The sequence below is a fragment of the Hakea prostrata genome, chromosome 9 (assembly GCF_041222555.1).
Source record: "Hakea prostrata isolate BN-2017 chromosome 9, UWA_Hpros_2, whole genome shotgun sequence".
Classification (NCBI taxonomy): Eukaryota; Viridiplantae; Streptophyta; class Magnoliopsida; order Proteales; family Proteaceae; genus Hakea; species Hakea prostrata.
In genome coordinates, this window is record NC_142608.1 from 23204531 (window position 1) to 23227535 (window position 23005).

The 23005-nt window shown below is 37.3% G+C and overlaps 1 protein-coding gene and 1 pseudogene across 3 annotated transcripts in view; one reads left to right on the forward strand and one right to left on the reverse strand.

Annotated features, from left to right (window-relative positions):
* The window catches only part of LOC149005032 (RNA helicase family protein), a 128816-nt gene that overhangs the window by 77862 nt on the left and 27949 nt on the right, over positions 1-23005 (reverse strand). For all 3 annotated transcript variants that reach the window (XM_089167626.1, XM_089167625.1, XM_089167627.1), the window contains exons 10-12: positions 17444-17549; positions 10863-10909; positions 10701-10784 (exon numbers count right to left, since the gene is read on the reverse strand). In XM_089167626.1, coding sequence (XP_089023752.1) covers positions 10701-10784; positions 10863-10909; positions 17444-17549 — 237 coding nt within the window. The remainder of the gene's footprint in view (positions 1-10700; positions 10785-10862; positions 10910-17443; positions 17550-23005) is intronic.
* On the forward strand, positions 563-2335 carry LOC149005034 (zinc finger BED domain-containing protein RICESLEEPER 3-like; annotated as a pseudogene).

Below are 23005 nucleotides of genomic sequence, written 5' to 3' on the forward strand. Positions count from 1 at the left end.
CAAGCTGTTGTTAAGCTGGATAAACTTGATCCGTTTGAAGTGACGCTTCTTCTAGCATAAATCCATTGATCTGGAATAATTATGTTCTAGGGTATTAAACCTTATCTAAAAAGCATGTCATTTTTATGCACTGCTTCTGAAGATTATTATTTGAAGCTAGGTGTTCATAGAAATTAGAATGGCTTCAAATCTCAGACAAACACTTCACTTTTATGTCTATGTGCCTGGATGTATCTTCAGGTGAAACTGGCCATGAGAATCTGGTAGAATGCCAAGTAAAGCATGGCCGGTTTCAGCTGAAAATATATCCAGCTCTTTGTTTGTTCTCTTAAATCATGAATTATGTTCTCATGTTATTTTTCAGAAAAATCAGGATGGTAGAGATATGCTGAAACCAACTTTTAATAGTAACATACATCAGTAATACAATACTTATTTTCATGAAACTTGAATCATGCACTTGATTGTTTAATAGTGTTTGTCTATAACTTTGTTTGATTACGTTTTGCCTCTTAGAGTCCTAAGTGTTTGAAATGAATATATATTTTAGCTGATTAGGAAAATGCCAAGAAGACCTAACAATGTAGATGAGCCCGATGTTGGGTCTGATGCGGATGAGATGTTTGATGATGACACATTGGGATTTCCTAAAGCATCTATGGCATCTCAATCTAGTGAAGCTACCATAACTACTGCAACAGCTGCAAAGAGGGATAGGATAAGTACAATATGGGATGACTTTAATGTACTTGATGTGAAAAATTTTGAGAATGAGATAGAAAGAGCTGAATGCAAAAAATGTGGGAAGGTGTATATAAGGCTAACAGTACTAAAAATGGAACAGGAACTCTTCAAAGACATCTTCAAACTTGTCCAAAGAGGGAGAATCCTGATATGGGCCAAACGCTTATGGTTGGAAATGAAGGGCAATTGATGGTGAGAGACAAAAAGAAGGATCAAGACTTTGTACATGACAAAGTCACTAGGCTTGTGGTTAGACATGAGTTACCATTAACTTTTGTTGAATAGGAGTTTAGGGAATTAATCTCTTACATTTTTCCGGATTACACTCATATAAGTAGAAATAAATAGATGACTGAGATTTTGAAGCTTTATCGATCAAAGAATAATAGAATCAAGTATCTGCTTTACTCTTTTAATGGTAAGATCTCTTTGACAAGTGATCCATATCCGATGATGGGTACATTTCATTAATGCACATTACATTGACAAGGATTGGGTGTTGCACAAGAAATTATTGAGTTTTGCATAATGTCACTCCCTCATACCGGTATGCATATTTGTAACATGGTTTCTCAAATTATAAATGATTGGGGCATTGAACGAAAATTATTCTCATTACTTAGGATAATGTTACTTCTAATTTCAGTTTTGTTGAGACGCTGAATAGGAATTTAAATTTCAATAATGCTCTTTTGTGTAGTGGTGAATTTTTTCACAATAGGAGTCGTGTACACATTCTTAGTTTAATTGTGCAAGATGAATTGAAGTGTATTGATGAATTTATAGAGTTAGTGCGATCTAATGTAACCTATGTGAAAGCATCTCAAGCAAGGAAGGTAAAGTTTTTGGAAGTTTATAAGCAAGTGGGATTAGAAAGTAACAAGGGATTGCATGGAGATGTCGCCACAAGGTGGAACTTAACTTATCTTATGCTTGAATATGCAATCTTTTATCGAAAAGCATTTGAAGTTCTTAAGGATTTGAAGAACAATTATCAGGCATACCCTAATTCAAATCCATGGGCAAAGATTGAAAGTATGATAGGCTTCTTACATCCTCTTTATGAAATTACTGTTTAGTTGTCTAGTTCCAAGTATCCTACATCCAATCTATACTTTGTCTATATATGGGAGATACATCTGAGTTTGTTAAAGGAGATTTCAAATGAAGGAAGTTTCATGAGGCCAATGGCAATGGAGATGAAAATAAAATTTGATAAGTATTGAAGTAGTTGTAGTACAATCTAAATCATTGCTTCCTCGTTACAAGCTTGACTTTATAAAGTGGGCATTTTCAAAAGTTGCTCTTTCGGACTCAAATGCCGATGTTATGTTCAACAAGGTGAAGATTGCACTGTATCAACTATTTGATGAATACAAGAGTATGCATCAAAGTGGATATGTGAATCTATCAAATATATTGCCTCCTTGTCCTAGGAAATCTAGAACAAGAACTGTAAGTAAATGTGATTCCTAAGTCTACTTAGATTCTATTATCATTTTTTTAAGAATTGTAGATTTATATCTTAATTACTAATATTACTAACAATTTATGTATTCCTCAGGAACTTACAGCAACTATGATAGCCGAGATGGATGATGGAGGTACATCTTAGCTAGATGTACATCTAACTGACCCAAAGATCCCATGCACGGATGATGATGAAAATTTTTTAAGTGTTAGTTTATTGGAAGCATGGTTGTCAAAGCATCCACCTAGGCGGCAAAGCAGTTTTTCAACCGCCTTGTTTTGAACCGCTTTATTAACATAAAGTTTTTTTGCCGCTTTTTCACCTAATTGCTACCACTTTGTCACCTTGCGTGCCTTATTGCCGCCTAGACGCCAAAACGGTCACCTTTTTTACATTTTGTATATGATAATATTTTTTATTTTTTCTACAAAGCCGTATACGAATTTAATAGCTACTCATTTTGGAATTGGGAATCAATGAATCATTAAATGGATAAGGCACTTATTTGCTATCACACTATCATAGAGGTAGGTAAAAATGTAAAGTTACTACTCTCATTTTCATACTTATAATTTGATATAAGTTTACAGTCATATGTTATGATGTTTGATGAGATAAATTTATGTTTGTATTCTTTTTTGAATAATCTTTCATAATTATGATTCTTGAATGCTTATTTTTTTTAGATGAACGAGATTCTTGAATGTTTGTTTAGCTTATAATAGAAATTATCAGCATAAAAGTAGTTGTATTCAAAAAATTTGACCCACTGCTTTGGTCTCCTTATTGCCGCCTAGGTGCCCGCTTTCTCACCTAATCACCTAAGCGGAGCCCCAATTGCCTTGGTTGCTTTGCCGCCTTGACAACCATGATTGGAAGTCAAATGGGTCAAGATATTCAAATGTTACTCAAATGGCTCATAACGTACTAGTTATTCCAGTTTCAATTGTGGCATTTGAGTATGCTTTTAGTGTCGGAGGTTGTGGCATTGATAAGTCCCAAAGCAAGTTGATACCTTCCAACATTGAAGCACAAAAGAAAATTTGACCAAAATCGTCGAAATGTCTGCGTTTTCAAAACCAAAACGAGATACTAGGGCATGCACGTGAAATGTTTGGTATCGACCCACAACGATACTTCCCATGTTATAAAAATGCATCTTTTCAACAAAATTTCGACATTCCACCATTTCGACCCATATCGCCCACTGAGATTTCGACATATTTCGACATTTTTTTTTCTTGCTTTCATCCCTCTTTTCACCTAATTTCTAGTACTCTACTTTCATTCAAACATTAGATTTGGTCCTCCATTTGTAGATTTTCTCAAATCTTGCAAGGTGAGTAACCAACTTCCTCATTTTTTTTATTTTTGTTTTGTTTGTGCCTTAAATCTTCTTGGATTGCTTCCAAAAGTAAGTTTACTTTCGAGTGTTAATCCATGAATTTGTAGTGTTAAAATTAATTCTTGGTTCTTCCTACTATTTTTTATTTTTCTGTTATTAAAAATTATTTTGTAAATTATGTATATTGCTAAAAATGTATGAGCTTCAAATTAATGTATGTGAGAGTTGAGACACCATATTGCTGTGATGATGTTGAATCAATTTTTTCTGTTAATTATCAATTTTTACTATATTTAATATATATTTAAATATAAAAAAATTAATTTTTATTTTAAATTAAAAAAAATGAGAGTATTAGTGGAAGCATGCATCCAATTTTTTGAGAATGTTGTGGAGCTTTTTAAGATAAATAGTGTGTATTTTAATATTTTTAAATTATTTAGATATTAAAAAATACTTTTTTAAATATTAAAAATAGTAGGTTATTATTAAAAACATGTATGCAATTTTTGGAGCATATTGTGGAGCTTTTCAAGATACTTGGCGTGTATTTCTTGAATTGGGCACTCTCTTTCAAAGATGTCAGACATAGTTTGGCAACACGGGAGGCCACTGACAACTGATAGGAGGAAGAGCGAGTAATTACTGCAAGAAACAAATAAGAGGAGGTGGGGCCACTAGAATGAAGGCGCATCTAGCTAGTGGAAACAGGGATGTAGTAGGGTGCAAAAAGGTGCCCTCAGAGATCAAGAAGGCAATGGCCTCATACTTAAGTGGGGGAAAGAAAAAGAGGAAAGAGGAGAACACAGAGGGAGAAGTTCAAGGATGTATATCTATATGACCTTCGAGAGCAACAGAGGCCGAATAGATCAAGAGGGCGATGACGATGAGTAGGGAGCAGCAGAGGGTTGATGACATGAGGAGGCAACAGAGGTCTATGGGTTGTGGGTCCTCTAGAGAGCCAGCAGGTATGGGAGGCACAGGCAGCTCCCAAGTCCTTATGAGGAGTCAGAGTGTGAGGCAGGAGGTTCCTATCCCATGGGACCAAACAAGTGGTCGAGCTTCATCATCACATCCTACAGATCTGGATCTGGAGATTCTTCACACTGATCCGGCCCTATTTAGGAGGCCCTGAGCAAAAGCAAAGAAAGTTGAAGCACTTATGGGGGAGTGTGAAGAAAAAAGTGGGGATGGCTTTCTCCAAATGGGCTTATTACCATAGTATTCCAACACTATAGGGATATGATTGAGGAGATAGGCAGGGTTGGAAGTGATGTACACAGACCCACTCTATGTGAGATATATAATGTGCATTTGCCTAAGCATAAGGAGGAGTTAAATGAGTATATTAACGGATTAAAGCCCATGTGGGGTCATTATGGAGTAACTGTGATGGTTGATGGTTGGACTGGTCCCACTAGACAGTCCATCATCAATTTCATGTTGAATTGTGATGGCAGGACAGTGATCCTCTAAGTCAGTAGATGCATAAGTGAGAAGAAGGAAAATGTATTATAAATTGTTAAAGAAAGTGGTGAAGGAGGTTGGAGTAGAGAATGTGATCCAAATTGTGACTATAGGTTGTAGATGCAGGGGAACTCCAAGTATCAAAACATATAGTACTAATTTTCATTTTAGATACATATATTTACATTACATGTACACTTTATAACGTTGTATTGATGCCTTAATGGATGGACAGATATAGGCTCTTTTGGACTCCATGTGTTGTACAGCTGCATTGACTTAATGCTAAAGGACATTAGAAGGGTTAAGCTTGTAAAGAATACCATGGAGCAAGCCCGACAAATTAGCACCTTCATCTATAACCACATTTATGCATTAAAGATGATGAGGGACAAGTGTCAGGGTGACTTAGTGAGGCTAGGCATAACCCAATTTGCTACAAATTGGATAGCACTACAAAGTTTTGAGAGTAGAAAGACTGGCCTTAGGAGCATGTTTGCATCAAAGCAGTGGTTTAACAGGGAGGGTATTTCATCCGCAGGAAAAAGGAGAGCACATTTGACTATACTCGATGAGAGTTTCTGGCATAATGTGAGGATAATGGTGAAGATGCTTAAGCCTATGGTGCATATGTTGAGGATGGTAGATCAATAGAGAAGACCTACTCTACCACACATATGGGCTGCAGTAGATAGGATGAAGCAGGAAGTTGCTCAGGTTTACCCACATGGCAACAAGAAAGTCCTCGACATCATCCAAGTTAGATGGGAGTCTATGTTGTAGCATCCACTACATAAGGCTAGTGAGTTGTTAAGTCTAGGATTCAATTTAATTTTCATTATGTTATCACAAAATTAAGTATTTAAGTATTAACTATTCCCTTTTATGAAATATTTTTTTCTTACACAGCATACTATTTAAATCCCAAGTACCATTATAAGGACAATCTTGGGATGAGGCAAGATTTGATGGATGTCGTCCAAACTGTAGTAGAGAAGTTGGAGTTGGATCCATCTAAACAAGCAATCATCCTTATGGAGGTGAAATAGTGATTTGATATTCACAATTCATAATTTTATACTAAGTTATTAACCTAGTTATTGTATTTTTTTTCTTTATATATTAGATAAAGGCATTTAGGGATGCCACTGGGTGCTTCGGTTGTTCAGTGGCCGTATCGGGACTGGAATTCGCCCCTGGGGGTAAGTTCATTCATTATATATTTAATTATTATATTATATCTTTAAATAAGTCATTTAAGTATTGAAGTGACTTGGAGTCTATGATTGTTGCAGCTGAATGGTGGTTGCAATTTGGACGTTACTCACCCCATTTGAGTACTATTGCAAGCAAAGTGCTCTCCCAGACATATTCTGCCACTAGTTGTGAGCAAAATTGGAGCATCTTCAGCCTCATTCACTCAAAGAGGCACAACCGATTGGGTGTGAAGTGTCTAGAGGACCTTGTTTACATACACTATAATATGAGACTGAGGGAGGATCATATTAGACAGGGAATGGACAAAGAGAGATGGGGGCTGATGTGGAGGACTTTATGGCCAAGGAGGGGAGTGCAAATGTAGTGCCCGCCCATCCCTTCATGCCATACCCTAGTGCATCCACCCAGAGTGAGAAATTTAATTGCCTGGTCCGACACTAAGGATGATGCGACTCAGGCCTCCAGCAATGACAACGATAGTGATGATGATGACAATGATGATGATGAGGAGGGTGTTGGACCTTGTGATCAGAATTCAGTTCATCCTAAGGACATACCACCACCACCACCAGTACGTGAGAGTCAAGGGGAGGACGACCACCGAGATTCACAAGTGACAGTCAGTTCACCCATGCGACACAAGATCAAACCATACTGGAGCTGCATCTCGAGGTAAAAATATTTCATCTACATATTCGAGGAAGGGGAAGGGGAGACAGCATGGCTATAGCACAGAGGACACACCATCATATGGGTCCTACCATCCAACTAATGCAGAGAGCTTGGTGGGATCTATGAGATCAATAAGCATAGATGATTCAAAAGACTCCACCTCCAGAGGATCCGGATGGCATATGCCTGAAAAGTCCTCATATGATATTGTTGTGGAGAGTATTGGTTCTAATGGGTCGACTTATGGAGCTTATGGTTATGGACCTTATGGTGTCCCTCCTGGCTATCAAACTCAAGGTCAGCCACCAGTGAAGCCATAAGGTTATGGAGCTTATGGAGCTTATGGTGTCCCTCCCACGGTCACCTATCAAAGTTAGCCACTAGAACCTTATTGTAAGTATGGACCTTATGCTAACAACCAGGGTGTTCCTTCATTTGTTGAGCAGATCTTCCACTCTATACCACAGCCACCACCAACATTTCCATATGCAATTGAACCACTTCCTTATCCGGAGATTCAAAACTTCCCACCATCATGAAATCTTAGGCATGTGGATGAGGCCACGTACAAAGTTGCAGTTGCCGACTACACCGACAACTATATGGGGCAAACATCATTTGGACTTGTATTGTCACTGTATGGGGTGCAAACGGAAGAGGGAGACATGGAATAGAGTAGACTTGTAATTGGTAAAATTCTTGCTTCTTCTCATGTATAGTATATACTTCAATGTTACCTTTTCAATGGTTTTTTTGGTAAACTAGTAGTTTCATAATGTTTATTATGCTTGAAATAGGTAGTATGAAGGAATCCAAATCATTTTGAGTCCATATAAGGCCTGAATTGAAGTTCGAATTTTCAAAATAAAAATTTATGTTTCGATCGAAACTTTTTCCTTGCGTTGAAGCATCGATATGTCTTCGAGATTGGATGTTTGATATTTACTTCAAAGGTTTTTCCCCCCTTCAATCATTTACTTTGTTACTAAATGTGTTTGAACCTTCATGTCTCAATTAATAACTTATTTACTTTGGTGTGTAGCTAAACCTGCTGATGAACTTAATGACTTAAACAATGCGTAAGGCAATGAGTTGGGAAGTTTCATGGCATCAAGTTCTACAGCTGTCGCTTCCTCTGCTTCTTCTAACTTCTAAAGACTAAGGTAGTGTACTAGGCAACCATTTCATTATAATTTAAATAACAGTCCATGCACTTCTATTAGTTAGAAAGACCACTAATAATACTTTTGTTCTCACAGGTTTGTCAACTAGTTGGCTTGGCCTCTTGGGGCTGCTGCTTCATTCACAAAAAGCAATGCTAAATTATATTCTCAAGTAGCATAGTTTCTATTACATTTTACTCTTTGTTGTCATGTTATGAAAATTTGCCACAAAATGTTTTTTTTTTAGTATTTCAGATTTGAAAGTAGCAAGTTTTTTTTATTAGTAGTTCAGATTGTAAAGTAGCTTAGCTATGTGAATTTTTTAATTCTTTCGTTTTAGGTCATTTGCTTAAAACAGGTGTACTGTCATTTGTCAATTACACAAGGCTAATAGTCTTTGGCCTTTGCCGATTTGTTCATTTTAATTTTATTCATTGAATGCTAAGGTTAGTGATGAACTATCCCAATTCAATTTGTTGGGTTGAGAGGTTCAGGTTTCCAGTTTGGATTTTTGGAAAGCTCAGTGACAATGGTTGGTTGGTTTTCAATTGATCTCCTTACAGGTTTCAGGTTTGGATTTTTGGAAAGCTCAGTGACAAAGTTGGTCTTTGTTACATATGTTTTCCTGAATTATTTTGCTTTGGAATCTGCAAACAGCAAATCTGTCAAAGCCTTCACCATTTGGAAGATGGGTTTAATAAATATTTAGCAAGTGTATTTAGCAAGATGGGTAATTATGTTGAGACCGTGAATTCGTTCTCGCTGGACAACTAAACCTCCTCATCTTGGTTGTGGTTTTATGACCTAATCAGCTAGACAAGTGATTGATGTAATACTGTGCTGAGTTTTCAAAACAGTACCAAGAAGAATGTTTTCACATGGAATAAAGTATAGATTTGGGGCGTTAATAGTAACATAAAATCAGATGGATGAACGGCTTTATAGTTGGTGAACCCAATTCTAAACTGTTAGCCAGCCCAACCCAAACTGTTAGTGAACCCAATTCTAAACCGTTAGTCAGCCCGAACCCAAACAGCACCGGCCCGAAACTGTTATTTTCCAAAGGGGTCATGTTTGGGCTGAGTGTTTTTCAGCCCAAACCAACCGTTTACACCCCTATGTGGCCTGTTACAGTTTATGTACAAGCCATTGAACCAAAGGCCATATTTTACCCCTCAGTAGTTATTTGATAGTATTTTGTTGTTGATGTCAAAATTTGTCTATTATAGCATTCTTTTACTACAAATTATGAATGTCCAAGTAACATTGGTCAAATTAGCATGACTTCAATGTCACTTTGAAGCTTAATGGGTTACCATCCAACAAGATGAACTTGGAAATCCACGTTGATATGGGAAGAAGTAACCTAAGTATTATTGAAGTAGTCAATACAAGATGGTGTTTCCACTAAAAGTAAACTCAAAACTCCAATGTCAACATATATCCATGCGCCCTAATCGGCTTGAATGAGATCTTGCTCAAAATCTCCGTTTTTTGAGATCTCGAGACAATCTCTAGTGAGACTTTCAAATTTACAATAACTCGACCAAGATCTCGGTACAAGCTCTCAGTCAAACCACTAGTTTAAAATCCCACATTTCCAGCAAGACAAGTAGAGATCTCAACCAATCTCACCTCCTAACTCGCCGACAGCTTCCGAAGTTCATTTTTTGCCTCCTCTCGCCAACAGCTTCATAAAGCCACAATAGCAAGCCCAAATTACAAAGGAAATCCCAAGGCCCAAAGTGATATGAGGCCTCTACAGGCCCAGGGCGCTGCCCCATGCAACTCCATCAAACGGCACCCCGGGGACCCCTGCCCGCTGACTGGGCAGCGGGCTCCATGTGTGTCGGAGGGAAGGTTGTCATCAAAAAAATGTGAAGCATGAGTCATACCCAAAACTTCTGCTATGAACTTATGATTTATATTGAATTTACAATGGCTGTATTATAGTATTCTCGAGAATCGATAATGTGATGTTCTATTGTACTCATATTAATGGAATTCTATTGGTATTTAATTTATTTGATGTATCTTATCACTTGATTTTCATTTATATGTCTTAATAGCTCTATATTTCATGTTTTGTGTCCTTGCATGTTCATTCCTGCAGCATTTCGATTTCAAAGTTAGGATCGAGTTAGAACTCAAACTTACGTTGTTTTATCAAAAATCTAAAGCCACCAATGTGTTTAAAAGACCTAAAATAGGCTAAATACCAACTTTGAGCCCAACTTGACCCTTAAAACCCTCAAGATGGGCCATCGAGTTCACTCGAGTTGGCCAGAAAATAATACCAGATCTCAAGCGAGATCTCGCTTTTTCTCAAGGGCGAGATTGCCCTCAAGAGCAAGATCTGGTACCATGCTAACCGGTATCACTTCTTAATACAAGCAAGGCTCTTGCCGAACAACATTACATTTAACAGACTCCAGATCAGATCATTAAATAGCAAGTCAGTTTTCTGGAAGAAATTGGGGGTGCTATACAAATTTAGTATTATATCCATCAGACTTTCAACTGAGTCCCCTTGCACTCCCGCCCTCCCCTCCAACAACTTATCCCAATAAAGGCCTCTTGACTTACACAAAGAAGAAAGCAATAAAAGGACCAGCTTTACCTCCAATGTCAGCGATGTTTCAGCAATATTTGTTGATATTATAACCTTCCTTTGTCGACTAGGTGTGGGAGAAAACACAAGGTCCTACAAAGAAAGGATAAGGTTATATACCTTGAAGAAAAAATCATCAACCCAATTTCAAAAGCAAGAAGTATCAAAAACCTGCTCTGCACGTGGAAGTCCCGAGTACAAAGGCAAGATGATCAACCCTGTAACGAACAGTTCAGCAAAACCAGTTAAGCATAAACTGCACAACAAGATCTGCATATATCTACTGTTACATTTTAGAATTAAAGCATCATGATATAAGTAACAGTGCAAATTCATTATTTTTCCTCTCTTTTTTTCCTTTTCTGCTGTAATGCCTCACTAGCTAGATCTCAAAGTAAACCAATGCAGTGTGCTATTGACATGATGTTCCTAGCTTGACACTGAGAAGGGAGTGAATCAGTATCTGAAAATTCCCCCACACTATATCTTACAGACTTCTTAGCTCACCTTTAATCTTCCCCAACCAACTATAACTTCTGACACACTGTAAGCATTCACAATGCACACACACAGCGCTACTGAAGGCTAAAAACATAATGCTGGGATGAGCTAAAGCCTGCACCGTCTATATTAACACTAACAGATCACTCAACTATCCTTGTACCATCACCATAATGCTGTCACCTTTTAACACCGCTGGCCAGATCATTCAATAATTACCATCAGCTGAAATCTACATGCACCCTTGCCTTCAACCAAGAAAGGTCAGGCCTACTTAGAACTGCATGCCATTTCTGCAAGCAAGCACTCCAACTCATCATACAAAGCATGCACAAAACACATACATGCTTCAGCAAGTTCCCTAAGTACGTGTAGTTGTAAATTAAAGAACAAAGAGAAGATGAGGAGAAGAGAAGGAAAAGAAAGGTGGAATTGTGCATAAAACCGTTGGTATTCTTTGTCTTTTTCAAATTCTCAATTTAGACTCTGATGAATGCAGTTTTACAAATCAATATCTCAATCGGCCAGGTAAGACATTGGGGGGGGGGGGGGGTTCTAGGTCCAAAGCTGCTTGAACTGGTGGTTCAATTTAAGTGATCTTACATTATTTATTCATGTTAGGGCCTTAGGGGTATGAGATATTATGTAACACAATAAGACGACTCCCCTTATCATGGTTTGCTTATCGAGTTGAATCTTTAGTTATTTTATCCTAGTGTAAGTGAGTTTCCTATAAGGCTTTAGGCTTAATTAGGTAGAAGCAAGGAAGAAATTTTGGTCGAAACTTTGGTTTCGACCCAGGGAAGTGCAAAATTTTTGGTTTTGACAGAAATTTCAGTCAAAACATTTGATTTTTTTCCTTAAGTTTCGAACTTCAGTTTCAAGCCTCATATGGAGGTAAAATGATCTAGATTCTTGCATAATACCTATTTCAAGAATAATAAACACAATGGAACTACTAGTTTACCAAAAAAAATCATTGAAAATGTAACAATCAAGTATATAATATATATGATACTGCTGACCATTGAAAAGGTAGCAAACAATTCAATACAATATTTAAGTAACTAAGTTAAAGATAGAATATAACTAATCAAATATATAATGAATTAACTTACCCCTAGGGGCGGATTCCCATCCCGATATGGCCACAGAATGACTAAAACTTCCAATGGCATCCCTATATGCCTTCATCTAATATATTAAAAAAAAAAAAAAAAAAAGTCAATAACTAGGTTAACACTTGATAACATAAGTATAAAACTATGAATTTTGAATATCAAATCACAATCTCACCACCATAAGGATGATTGCCTCTTTAGATGGATCCAGTTCCAACTTCTCCACTACACTTTGGACAGCATCTATCAAATCTTGCTTCATCCCAAGATTGTCTTTGTAATGGTACTTGGGATTTAGATAGTATGTCGTCTAAGAAAAAGCAAAAATAAGAGGGAATAGTCAATACTTAATAGTGTGATAATATAATGAAAATTAAATTGATTCCTAGACTTAACAACTCACCAACCTTATCTAGTGGATGTTGTAATATAGACTTTGATCTTACTTGGATGATGTTGAGGATTTTTTTTGTTGCCCTGTGGGTAGACCTAAGCAACTTGTTGGCTGTTGCTTCATCCTATCTATTGCAACTCATATGTGTGGTAAAGTAGGTCTTCTCTGCTGATTACCATCCTCAACACATGCACCACAGGCTCAAGCATCTTCACCACTATCCTCACATTATTCTAGAAATTGTCATCAAGTATAGTCAACTCTGCTCTCCTTCCTCCTACGAATGAAGAACCCTCCCTGTTAAAAACCACTGCTCTGATGCAAACATGCTCCAAAGGCTAGTCTTCCTACTCTCAAAGCTCTGCAATGTTACCCAATTGGTAGCAAATCTGGTTATGTTTGGCCTTATTGAGTCACACTGACACTTGTCCATCATCATCTTTAATGCATAGGTGTGGTTATAGATGAAGGTGCTAACTTGTCGGGATTGCTCCACGGTATTCTTCACAAGCTTGACCTTTCCCATGTCCTTTAGCATTAAGTCAATGCAGTGAGCAACACATGGAGTCCAAAAGAGCCTATATTTGTCCATCAAGGCATCAATATAAAGTCATAAAGTGTATACGTAATTTAATATTTGTTTAAAAATTAAAATTAGTATTAGAAGTAGAAGCATGTTTTGATGCCTGGAGTTTTGCATCATCTTCAACCCGGCTTTCTTGTTGTTGGAGTCATTATCAGTCACAATTTGGATCACATTCTCCACTCCAACCTCCTTCACCACTTGCTTCAATAATTTATAAATGTATTTTGCGTCCTTCTTCTCACTAGATAAATCTACTGACTTAAGGAACATTGTCCTCCCATCACAATTCAACATGAAACTGATGATAAATTATCTAATGGGACCAGTCCAACCATTAGCCATCACAGGTCCTCTCCCAATAAACCCATGGACTCTAATCCATTAATGTATTCATTCAACTCCTCTTTATGCTTAGACAAATAGATATATATATATATATATATATATATATATATATATATATATATATATATATATATATATCATGTGGGGTGGGCCCCTGTACACCCCTCTCAGCCCTTCCTATTCCTCAATCATATCTCTATAGTAGGGCCTTTAGGCTGTATGTGCTGGAATATTATAGTACATAGCCCATTTGGAAAAAGTCATCCCCACTTTCTCCTTCACACTCCCCCACAAGTGCTTCAACTTTCTCTGTTTTTGCTCAGGCTTCCTAAATAGAATCTCAAGATCCAAATCTATAGGATGAGCTGATGAAGCTCAACACCTTGTTGGAGCCTGTGGGATAGGAATCTCCTCCCTCACACTCTAACTCCTCATAGGGACTAGAGAGCTACATGTGCCTCCCATACATGTTGGCTCTCTAGAGGACCCAGAAGACATAGCCCTCTGCTGGCTCCTCATGTCATCAATCCTAGCATGCTCCCTACTCATCATCATCGCCCTCCTCATTTATGTGGACTTTGGGCCAGCATCACATGCATACTCTTTTGGCTCCTCTAGATCAAAATCCTACTCTACTGGCTCTAAAAGGTCATCTAGGCATGCATCCTCAAACTCCTCCCTCCTTGTTCTCTTCTCTTTCCTCTTTTGCTTTCCCCCAGCCAAGTAAGAGTCCATTGCCTTCCTAACCTCTGCAGGCACCCTTTGGCATCCTACTACTTCCCTACTTCCCCCAGCTAGATGCACCTTCAATCTAGTGGCACCACCACCTCCTATCTAATTCTTGCAATAATTGCACTCACTCTTCTTCCTATCGGCTATTAGTGGCCTCCCGTGTTGCCAAGCTATGTCTAACATCTTTTAAAGAGAGCGTCTGATATAAAAAAATACTTAGTATCTTAAAAAGCATTACAATAAGCTCAAAAAAATTACATACATGCTACTATAAATAATCTCCTATTTATAAATATACAAAACAAACTAATTAGTATCTTTTTAATATTTAAATAAATTTTTAAATTTTTTCATATTTTTCAAACAATTAAAATTAATAATCAGCAATAAAAAAACTGATTCGACACCGTCACAGCATAGATGAAGTGATGGTGTCTCACATTCATCAATTGGAAGCTCATACATGAGTGTATACATGTGTATTTTAGGAATATACATTTTTTAGAAAAGAATTTTTAAATACAAAAAAATGAAAAAATAGTAGCAATATGCAAAAATTTATTTTTAACTTTACATAATCATAAATCAACACTCTAAACTAAATATAACTTGGAAAAGGGTCGAAATATTGAATGGCAGAAAGTCTCGAAACTGGCAGAACCTACACTATTTCATAGGTTTCACTCGAAAATGTTGAGATTTATAACCTGGAATGTGTCGTTTCGACACGATACAAATTGTGTCGTTTCGACACAATACAAAATTGTGTCGTTTTGACTGAAATTTCGTTTTGTTTCAGTCAAAACATTTGATCCCAAAGAAAAAAACTGTATTTTGTTTCGTTTTTCAAAAGTGCAGGCATTTCGCTCAAATTACAAGCATTTTGAGCGAAATTTTTTCTATGGGTAGAAGTTATATTCAATTTGTAACTCTCTTTTGGTTTATTATAAATATAAATTGATGTGTTGGCTGGTACAGTAAAATATAGATTCTTCCACTCAGCCCTATTCTCTTGTGTTGCCTCTCTTCTCCCCCAATCTCTTTCTTCTTCTGTTTACCCAGTACTGGTTACAGATTCAGGATTTTTTACAATTTAGAAGTCATGTACCAATTTAATGTCCCACTCTCTCCACGATGCTTAGACAATATATGTCAAAAGTTAGGCAGCGATTTTAATTCCTAGGCTGAACAGGAAATGTAGGCCACTTGGCCCTATACACAAAGGTGATAATGGGAAGGGTTTCTTACTTCACACAATTTGCGGGGGGGGGGGGGAACCTCCTCGAGATGCAGTTAGTTTGTCTTCACGGCGGAAGATTATGTCGTGTTTGATCAAGACTGGTTTGATGGAATTGACACTTTAAGTGGGAAGCCCAGATGGTTTATTCTATACTTTTTGCTCTCCCAAATTAATGTTCTGCATTCAAGTTCACAGCTGCCCAAGGAACATCAACAAGAAGTAAGCCTGGATCTGATTCAAACCCCAGCTTATCTTCTCCTTCCCTCCAAGACCACCAACAACCATCATGGCCCAAACAATTGAACAAACATCACCCCATCACATTATGACCATAGAAATAGAAAAACCTTTATCAAGTCTCCCTTCACTCATTAGGAACTTGAACAAAGTCAGGTGGTATCCCAACCAGCCAAAACCAAGGAACCCCACATCCTTCCTTCTATAAAGTTAGCCCTAACTTCCATTTCTCACTCCCTTGCTACTGAATCTGTCAACAGTCCATGGTTTGTGTTTTCCTTAGCATAACCTTCACTGAAAGACTCAAACCTAACATCTATCATTAACTGTAACCACAAGCCAAAAACCTCCAAACACCCTAACCCAAAATTAGCCTATTTAAACCTAACCGACTCACCTTCTGATCTTAGATGTCTCCTAGAGTCATAGTTTGATAATTTAGGCCTAGAAATACCTTACTTTGTTAGTCACTCCAATTCAAATTCCATCAGCACCATTACAATCCAGTCAGCCCTCAGACAACCAAACTGAAACCCCAATTGTTGTCATTTTCAAGCTCCCACCACACAAGCCACATCACTGATCTAATTATCAGAGAACTCAGTCATACTCCAACCATACACTTCACTAAGTCCTCTAAAAAACTTGGTGCTATATTTTTTATTTTTCTTTCTTTTCAAGTTTTTCTTTAAACTTCTTCTTTAGTTGTTGTAAACAACAAAATTCTATCAATAGCACATCATGTAACATACAAAGTGCAGATGGGCCAAGCCCATCCCAAACATTCAAGGAAACATCAGAGAAGCATATATAACAATAGCCAAGGAGGCAGGGGGGGGGGATCCCAGGAATAAGGAAGAACCACCGCCAAAAACCTCAAAAATTATTATCATCCCCAACCACAATTTAAGACTTCTGAAATCCTTGCTTGGCCAAACCGGCTTCACCATGCATGCACTTTTTTTTTTTTCACTCATGTTTCCACACACACGCCAAACTTTAATGCATATTCACCATAAAAAAAGTACCCAGTTATCCCACAAAGAATTTTTCCCTTATTTATGGTTAAAACTGTGAGAAATCACAAAGAATACACCAGAATACAAAAAGACAAAAGTAGACGCCCCACAAATAAGATGTTGATTCTTCTCATTCCTTTCCATAATCATAACGGGTAAAGTAGACCTTTTTTCAGGTGAATGGTTGCCTGCGGCTGATTATGACTCTCCTTTTTCCCCCTCTTTGGTAGTCTCTTTTCCACTTGATGTGCCTGTAGGTTAGTCAATTTGTTATTGACCTTTCTCCTCCTACTTTTTTCTTAGTTCTTTCCCCCATTTATTTTGTTTATTCATCCAACAAAGAAAGTACACTTGGTTGAGAGTTGAGAGTTGAGAGTATATATATATGCTGGTCAATACTAAAGGACATGATACATCCATCACACTATTCATCCTGAACCACTACATTAAGAAATGACTGAAATAGAAGCAAAGGTATTGATTAATAAATATCATCAAATAACCAATTTGCTTCACAATCGTGTATCTGACAATTGTGAACAGTGAGTTTAAGAAGTAAACTTGTAAATAAAGTTACTTGAGGATTGTTTTCTTCGATTTTGTAACTCTTCTGTCAGCAACTGGACAGCAGCATCGATTTCGTCTTGACCAGTGAGGAATACCAGAATATCGCCCATAGGTTCCTGGTAGACAAACACAAGAAATGTTAAATTAAAGAAAATCATATGGACTTACTTTGGTGCAGCATAATCATATTAAAATCATGTCAGTATAGGGAACGAACCAAAGTTTCATCAAGGAAAGAAAGCAGAAAAATGAAATAAAACACAATAAATCCCTTGTCCTAGCATTTCCCTGACAATCAACAGCTCCTAACCAGGCCAAGACTTCCCAGAGTAAAAATAGCAGTAATTCTATACAAACGTAAGAGAAAGGCATTGACATTGTTTGGATGAGCAGATTTAGCTTTTATTTAAATATAAATGTTTTAAAAGAAAGATTCCACCCCAGCAAAACTTGAGATCAAGACTCCTTACAACTTGTACCAATAACAGCACTAAGCAGCCACATCATAGTTTGAAATCTCAATCAGAATGGCCAAAATTTAGAGAAGTAAATCAGTTTCTCTAGACCTTGAAATAAATCACAATTGAATGATGAAAATCTACAGAAGTATAGCAGTTTCTCTAGATAACAAAATGTAGTGACGTCATAGTCTGAATTTCAGTAGAAACCAACAAAATTTTGGAGTTTCAGCCAATTGAGATGAAACCTAGAGGGCAAAAAAAAATTCAGGTTTTGACCCATTTCACAGTTCATTTCAGTCAAAATTTTGATGGTATCAACGAATTTGGACCATTTCAGTCCATCCTTTGTTTTAAGATCACAGGTTACAACGAAATCTACAATTCTCCTTCGCTGCCGCAGGGGAAGCTTCGACCAACTTGCAAAGAAAGCAGAATCCTTCATGGCTTTATCAAGCTTGGCTCACCATTCCACATAGCAAGGTCTTGGAAAGGGGTACTCCATCACAGTTGTCCATCGGTCACTGCAACTCCAGGCCGTGACTGGGAGAATTGCAGTTCTGCTACTATTCCCGAAGCTATGGTAACTGAGCCTGGTAACTGAATTTGTATATACCATACAGGAGCAACATGGTAACACAATCCAAAATGTAGATATATCACGGGTGCAAGTTTGGCCCTAATGGCCTGAATCCGCCCTAACCCGCCCAAAGTCCCAGCTCAAAATTAATTGTTTGACCTGGGCCACCCAACCACCTTGTAGGATCCCTAGGTAAAAGTAAGGCAACAATACGGAATCATGAATTGTTTTATCATTTTGTGGTTAAGCTTAGGGTCAGGGTTAAGGGTCAAACCCAGCCCAATCCTATAGGCCCAGGACTAGGGTCAGGGTTCTAAAAAGCTTGTACAAGCCCGACCATATAGCATCCCTAAATAGATAATATGCAACACAATACTAGGTACCTATTTTGGGTACCATACCAGTAGCACCCTTACTGGGCCATCATTCCATGGTTTACCAGTATAATCGGCAAACTTAATGGACCTATAACACAGGTAACGAGTTGAGTACAAAAATCCAACAGACTTAGTTTTGTTTTTCAGTTCATTTTATGTTTAAATTAAACCATGCTTCAATTGGTTCAATGGGTTTATTTCTTTCCAATTTAAGTAAAGCTATTTAGGACATTTTGGTCTTATTTAAAGTCAACTCTTATTAGTCATAGTTCTTATGTGAAGTCATTAGTACTCTATATTACCCCACTCAATAATATATGCTCTACTTGATGGGAAGACTACAACAAACAAGTCATACACAATTCTTGCTCAACAGTATTTTGTGTTTTCTTCTTCATAAGAGATCAGATCTGATGATTCAAGTCCAGGTTAAATGCTCTTGGTATTCAAAGTCAAAGAACTGAGATCCTAAGTATCTAAGGTCCAGGTTAGATAAAGTTTCTCGGTAATCAGGTCCAAGATTCTTGTCTGGCTGTGGCTTCAGCCTACACCTACCTTAATCCAGTCCTCATCAAAGAAAAAGGTAAGCAGCAAGGTTTGTCGTAAATCAAGATCATCCCTACCACCATTCTTTCTCTTCATTTATTTCCTTGAATTTTGAAATCCCATTTCAAAGAAAGCCAAAATTCTAAGTGAGATTCACATCAATCTACCCATCAAAACTCTCCTCATCTTGGAGGATTATCCCTATACATGATCCCAAGGTTATACAATATGTAATATAGAACCTTTAAGGCATATAAATGAAAAGCAAGTGTATCAAATGCATCAAATAACCAAAATGTCATCAAAATTCCATCCATATGAGTATCACAATCTCAATTTTTAAGAATATAATAATAAAATTATACAACCATTAGAAGTTTTAGATAAGTCATTAAACCATACGTTCATAAGACAAGTAGAGAATGATTAATCTTCCATCGATGTTGTAGATGTGCCAAGAGTAGTTGCAAGTGAAAATCCAGCTGAAATCCGCGAAAAAATTGGCGAAAATTTAGAGTTCCAACGAGATATGACGAGATTCAAGGCGAGATATAACGAGTTATGGCGAGATATCCCAACTCTCTGCTCTCGACCTCCATCTCGTCTCGCTTCTTTAAAAAAGCGAGATATCTCGCTAGATCTCCCACCATGCACAAAACCGCTTTCCAACAAATTGAGGATTGCTTTAATCTAATTTACATTGAATGAGTTAATGCTTTGTTCAAATCTTGTATGGCATGCACAAATGCTGTCTACATGAAAAAACATTTTCTTAGATACAAAAACTAAATGCATGACCTTATGCACTCAAGGATTTAAGCAATGCTTTCCCATATTAAGACTTCTAGAAATTCTAGATTTGAGAAAAAAAATCCTTTATAGCTAAAAAGAACTCCAACTAGTGAAAATCCAGTCTTCATTCTTAAATTGAGGCCATTTTTCTCACTATTACCAAAACTGAAAGATCATAGTTAACATGGATTTTGAGGGTGACTTCTTTCCTTTTGGAATTTGAAATTTCAACTATTTTTATTGGAACCCCAGAATTTCAAATAAGAGTTCATTTGCTTATATATAAATAATATCATGAATAAATGAAATACAAGATATCAGGCATAAATTAGGCCCAATATCAGATTTAGCACGAATATAAATCGTGCAAGGCCCTTAGAATAAAGCAATCAACTGCCTCTCAAAAGAACACCTGTATGCCAAAGTGTTGCCCAGCCTTGACAAGTATGTGACACGGTGGATGACAGTGTGGAGAGGTTTATCAACACTAGAAACAAAATTTTGTGCTCTCTTAAAAGGACTCATGAAGAAGAAAGTTGAAGGGATCAAGGCAATTCCTAAGGAGAAAAAGAGGTAGCACTTTAAGCTCCAACGACAGAAATACTACAACTAGAACAATTATTGAAGAAGCCTATGCAAGCAAATGCTGAAACAGTGAAATTCAAAGAAGTGATTCTGAGCAATCCACAATGCGAACAGTGACCCCCCTAGCCAAAACCCCCCTTGAGCTGGCTGAACCCCCTAGTAAGGGTATTTAGGGCATTTTCAGCCCTCTTTTATTGCTGGAATTAATTCCAGAATTATTCCTAGATTTCTATCTAGGTTTACTTCCTAGTTTGAGTTGGTTAAGTTGTGGATAAGATAAAGACTCTTATACAAGAAGGGTCGTTATCTTTTAGGAGTTTTCTTTTGAGTTTTGATTAGAGCTTGTTTTGAGTTAGTTAATGAGTCCTTGGTTATTTTTAACTCTAGCACATGTGCCATTCAAAGTTCTAATAAAATAGAAGTCAGGCATGTGCTTATTAAAGTTTGAGATAACTTTAAAGTTTTATTTTCAGCATGTGTCTTTTTAGATTCCATTTTAAGAGTTCAGATGCAATGGGATCCTAGTTTGTTAAAGAATCCCATTTAGTGTTAAAAGTATTTTAGTCGGCTATAAATAAGCCTATTGTTCTTTGTTATTCCTTAAGTTTGATTGAATAAAATTAAAGTATTTGTGAGACACAAGGTTGTGGTTCTCTTTGGGAGGGCCACGCTGCCACGGCGGATTTTTGAAAAGTTCTTCATTAACAATCAGCAATCAATCTCAAGTTCCAGCAGCCATTAACAAATTCCAGCATATTTTTAAACTCCCCATATCTTCTTCAGGAACTACAGCAGCCTACAAATAACTACAGTAGACCCCCTTCCCCTTCCTACCCTCCCAACACCCATCGAACACCTTCCCCAGCCCCTCTGCACCCCCTGCTGTCACACCCCTAGCAGCAGCCCCCCACCCCTGACAGCCCTTAGACCCCATCCCCAGACCCCTACGACCCTTCCCAGTCCCTCCCCCCACCTCTCCCCTACCCTGCTGCCCCTTTCTCTATCTTCTCTTTATTACACCCTCCCCTCTCCTCTCTCTGACTTGTGGCAACAGTAGCAGAAAAACAAAAAACAAAAAACAAAAAAAAAAAAACAAAAAACAAAAAACAAAAAACAAAAAACAAAAAACAAAAAACAAAAAACAAAAAACAAAAAACAAAAAACAAAAAACAAAAAACAAAAAACAAAAAACAAAAAACAAAAAACAAAAAACAAAAAACAAAAAACAAAAAACAAAAAACAAAAAACAAAAAACAAAAAACAAAAAACAAAAAACAAAAAACAAAAAACAAAAAACAAAAAAAAAAAAAAACAAAAAAAAAAAAAAAAAAAAAAAAAAAAAAAAAAGAAAAGAAAAGAAAAGAAGAAAGAAAGAAGAAAGAAGAAAGAAGAAAAGAAAAGCAAGAAAGAATCAAGATTGCCCAAGATCCTTTAGAGATCCACCAATAGCCTTCCCAAGATTCATTCCCAAACCCATCTAAACCCCAACTGCAGGGTTCCTTTACCTTCCCTAATTTCCCTAATATTATTTTGGATACCCTACTACATAGTAAAGTATCGCATCTCAGGTTTTGACAAAACTCTAACTTTTCCCTTTCTCCAGAAGCCTTCCCACATAATTTTAGATTGACCCATATCCCTCCTAAGATATTCCAACCACTTTCTTGGATACCCATAGGCATCCCATAATGTTTTTACTTTATTTGCAGGCAGATTCTGGGCAAATCCTAATTCTAGGGACTCCCAAGAAACCTTGACCCTAGAATTGAAATTTACATCACTCCAATACATGCCTGAATATTCAAGTTATTGCTATTGAGGAGACAGAGTAGGTGACTCAAGTACTCAGTGAGATTTAACAAAACTGATAATACACTACACAGGTTCATGTAAACACCATGAATGCAGTAGTGCCAGCTGAAGTCGTAGATGGTGAGGGCCCCATGGACGTTGCTCCTGATTTGAAGATGAGCACATAGAGTGTCATGCCCCCATGGTTCTTTACGGGAAAAAAAATCTGAGGATTGAACACTTCATCCAAGCATGGCTACAAGACAATAGTTCTATTTTGGAATCATCAAAGCAGCTACTTCCGTGTTACTCCCCCAAAATCGCTACTGAACTTGAAAAATGATTTTTTAAAGATGGGGTAGTCAGTGCAGATTCAGCATTTATCAGGTGCTTTTCACTATCCAGCAACAGTCAAAGCAGCTAACCCCCGTAGCTTCCCTTGT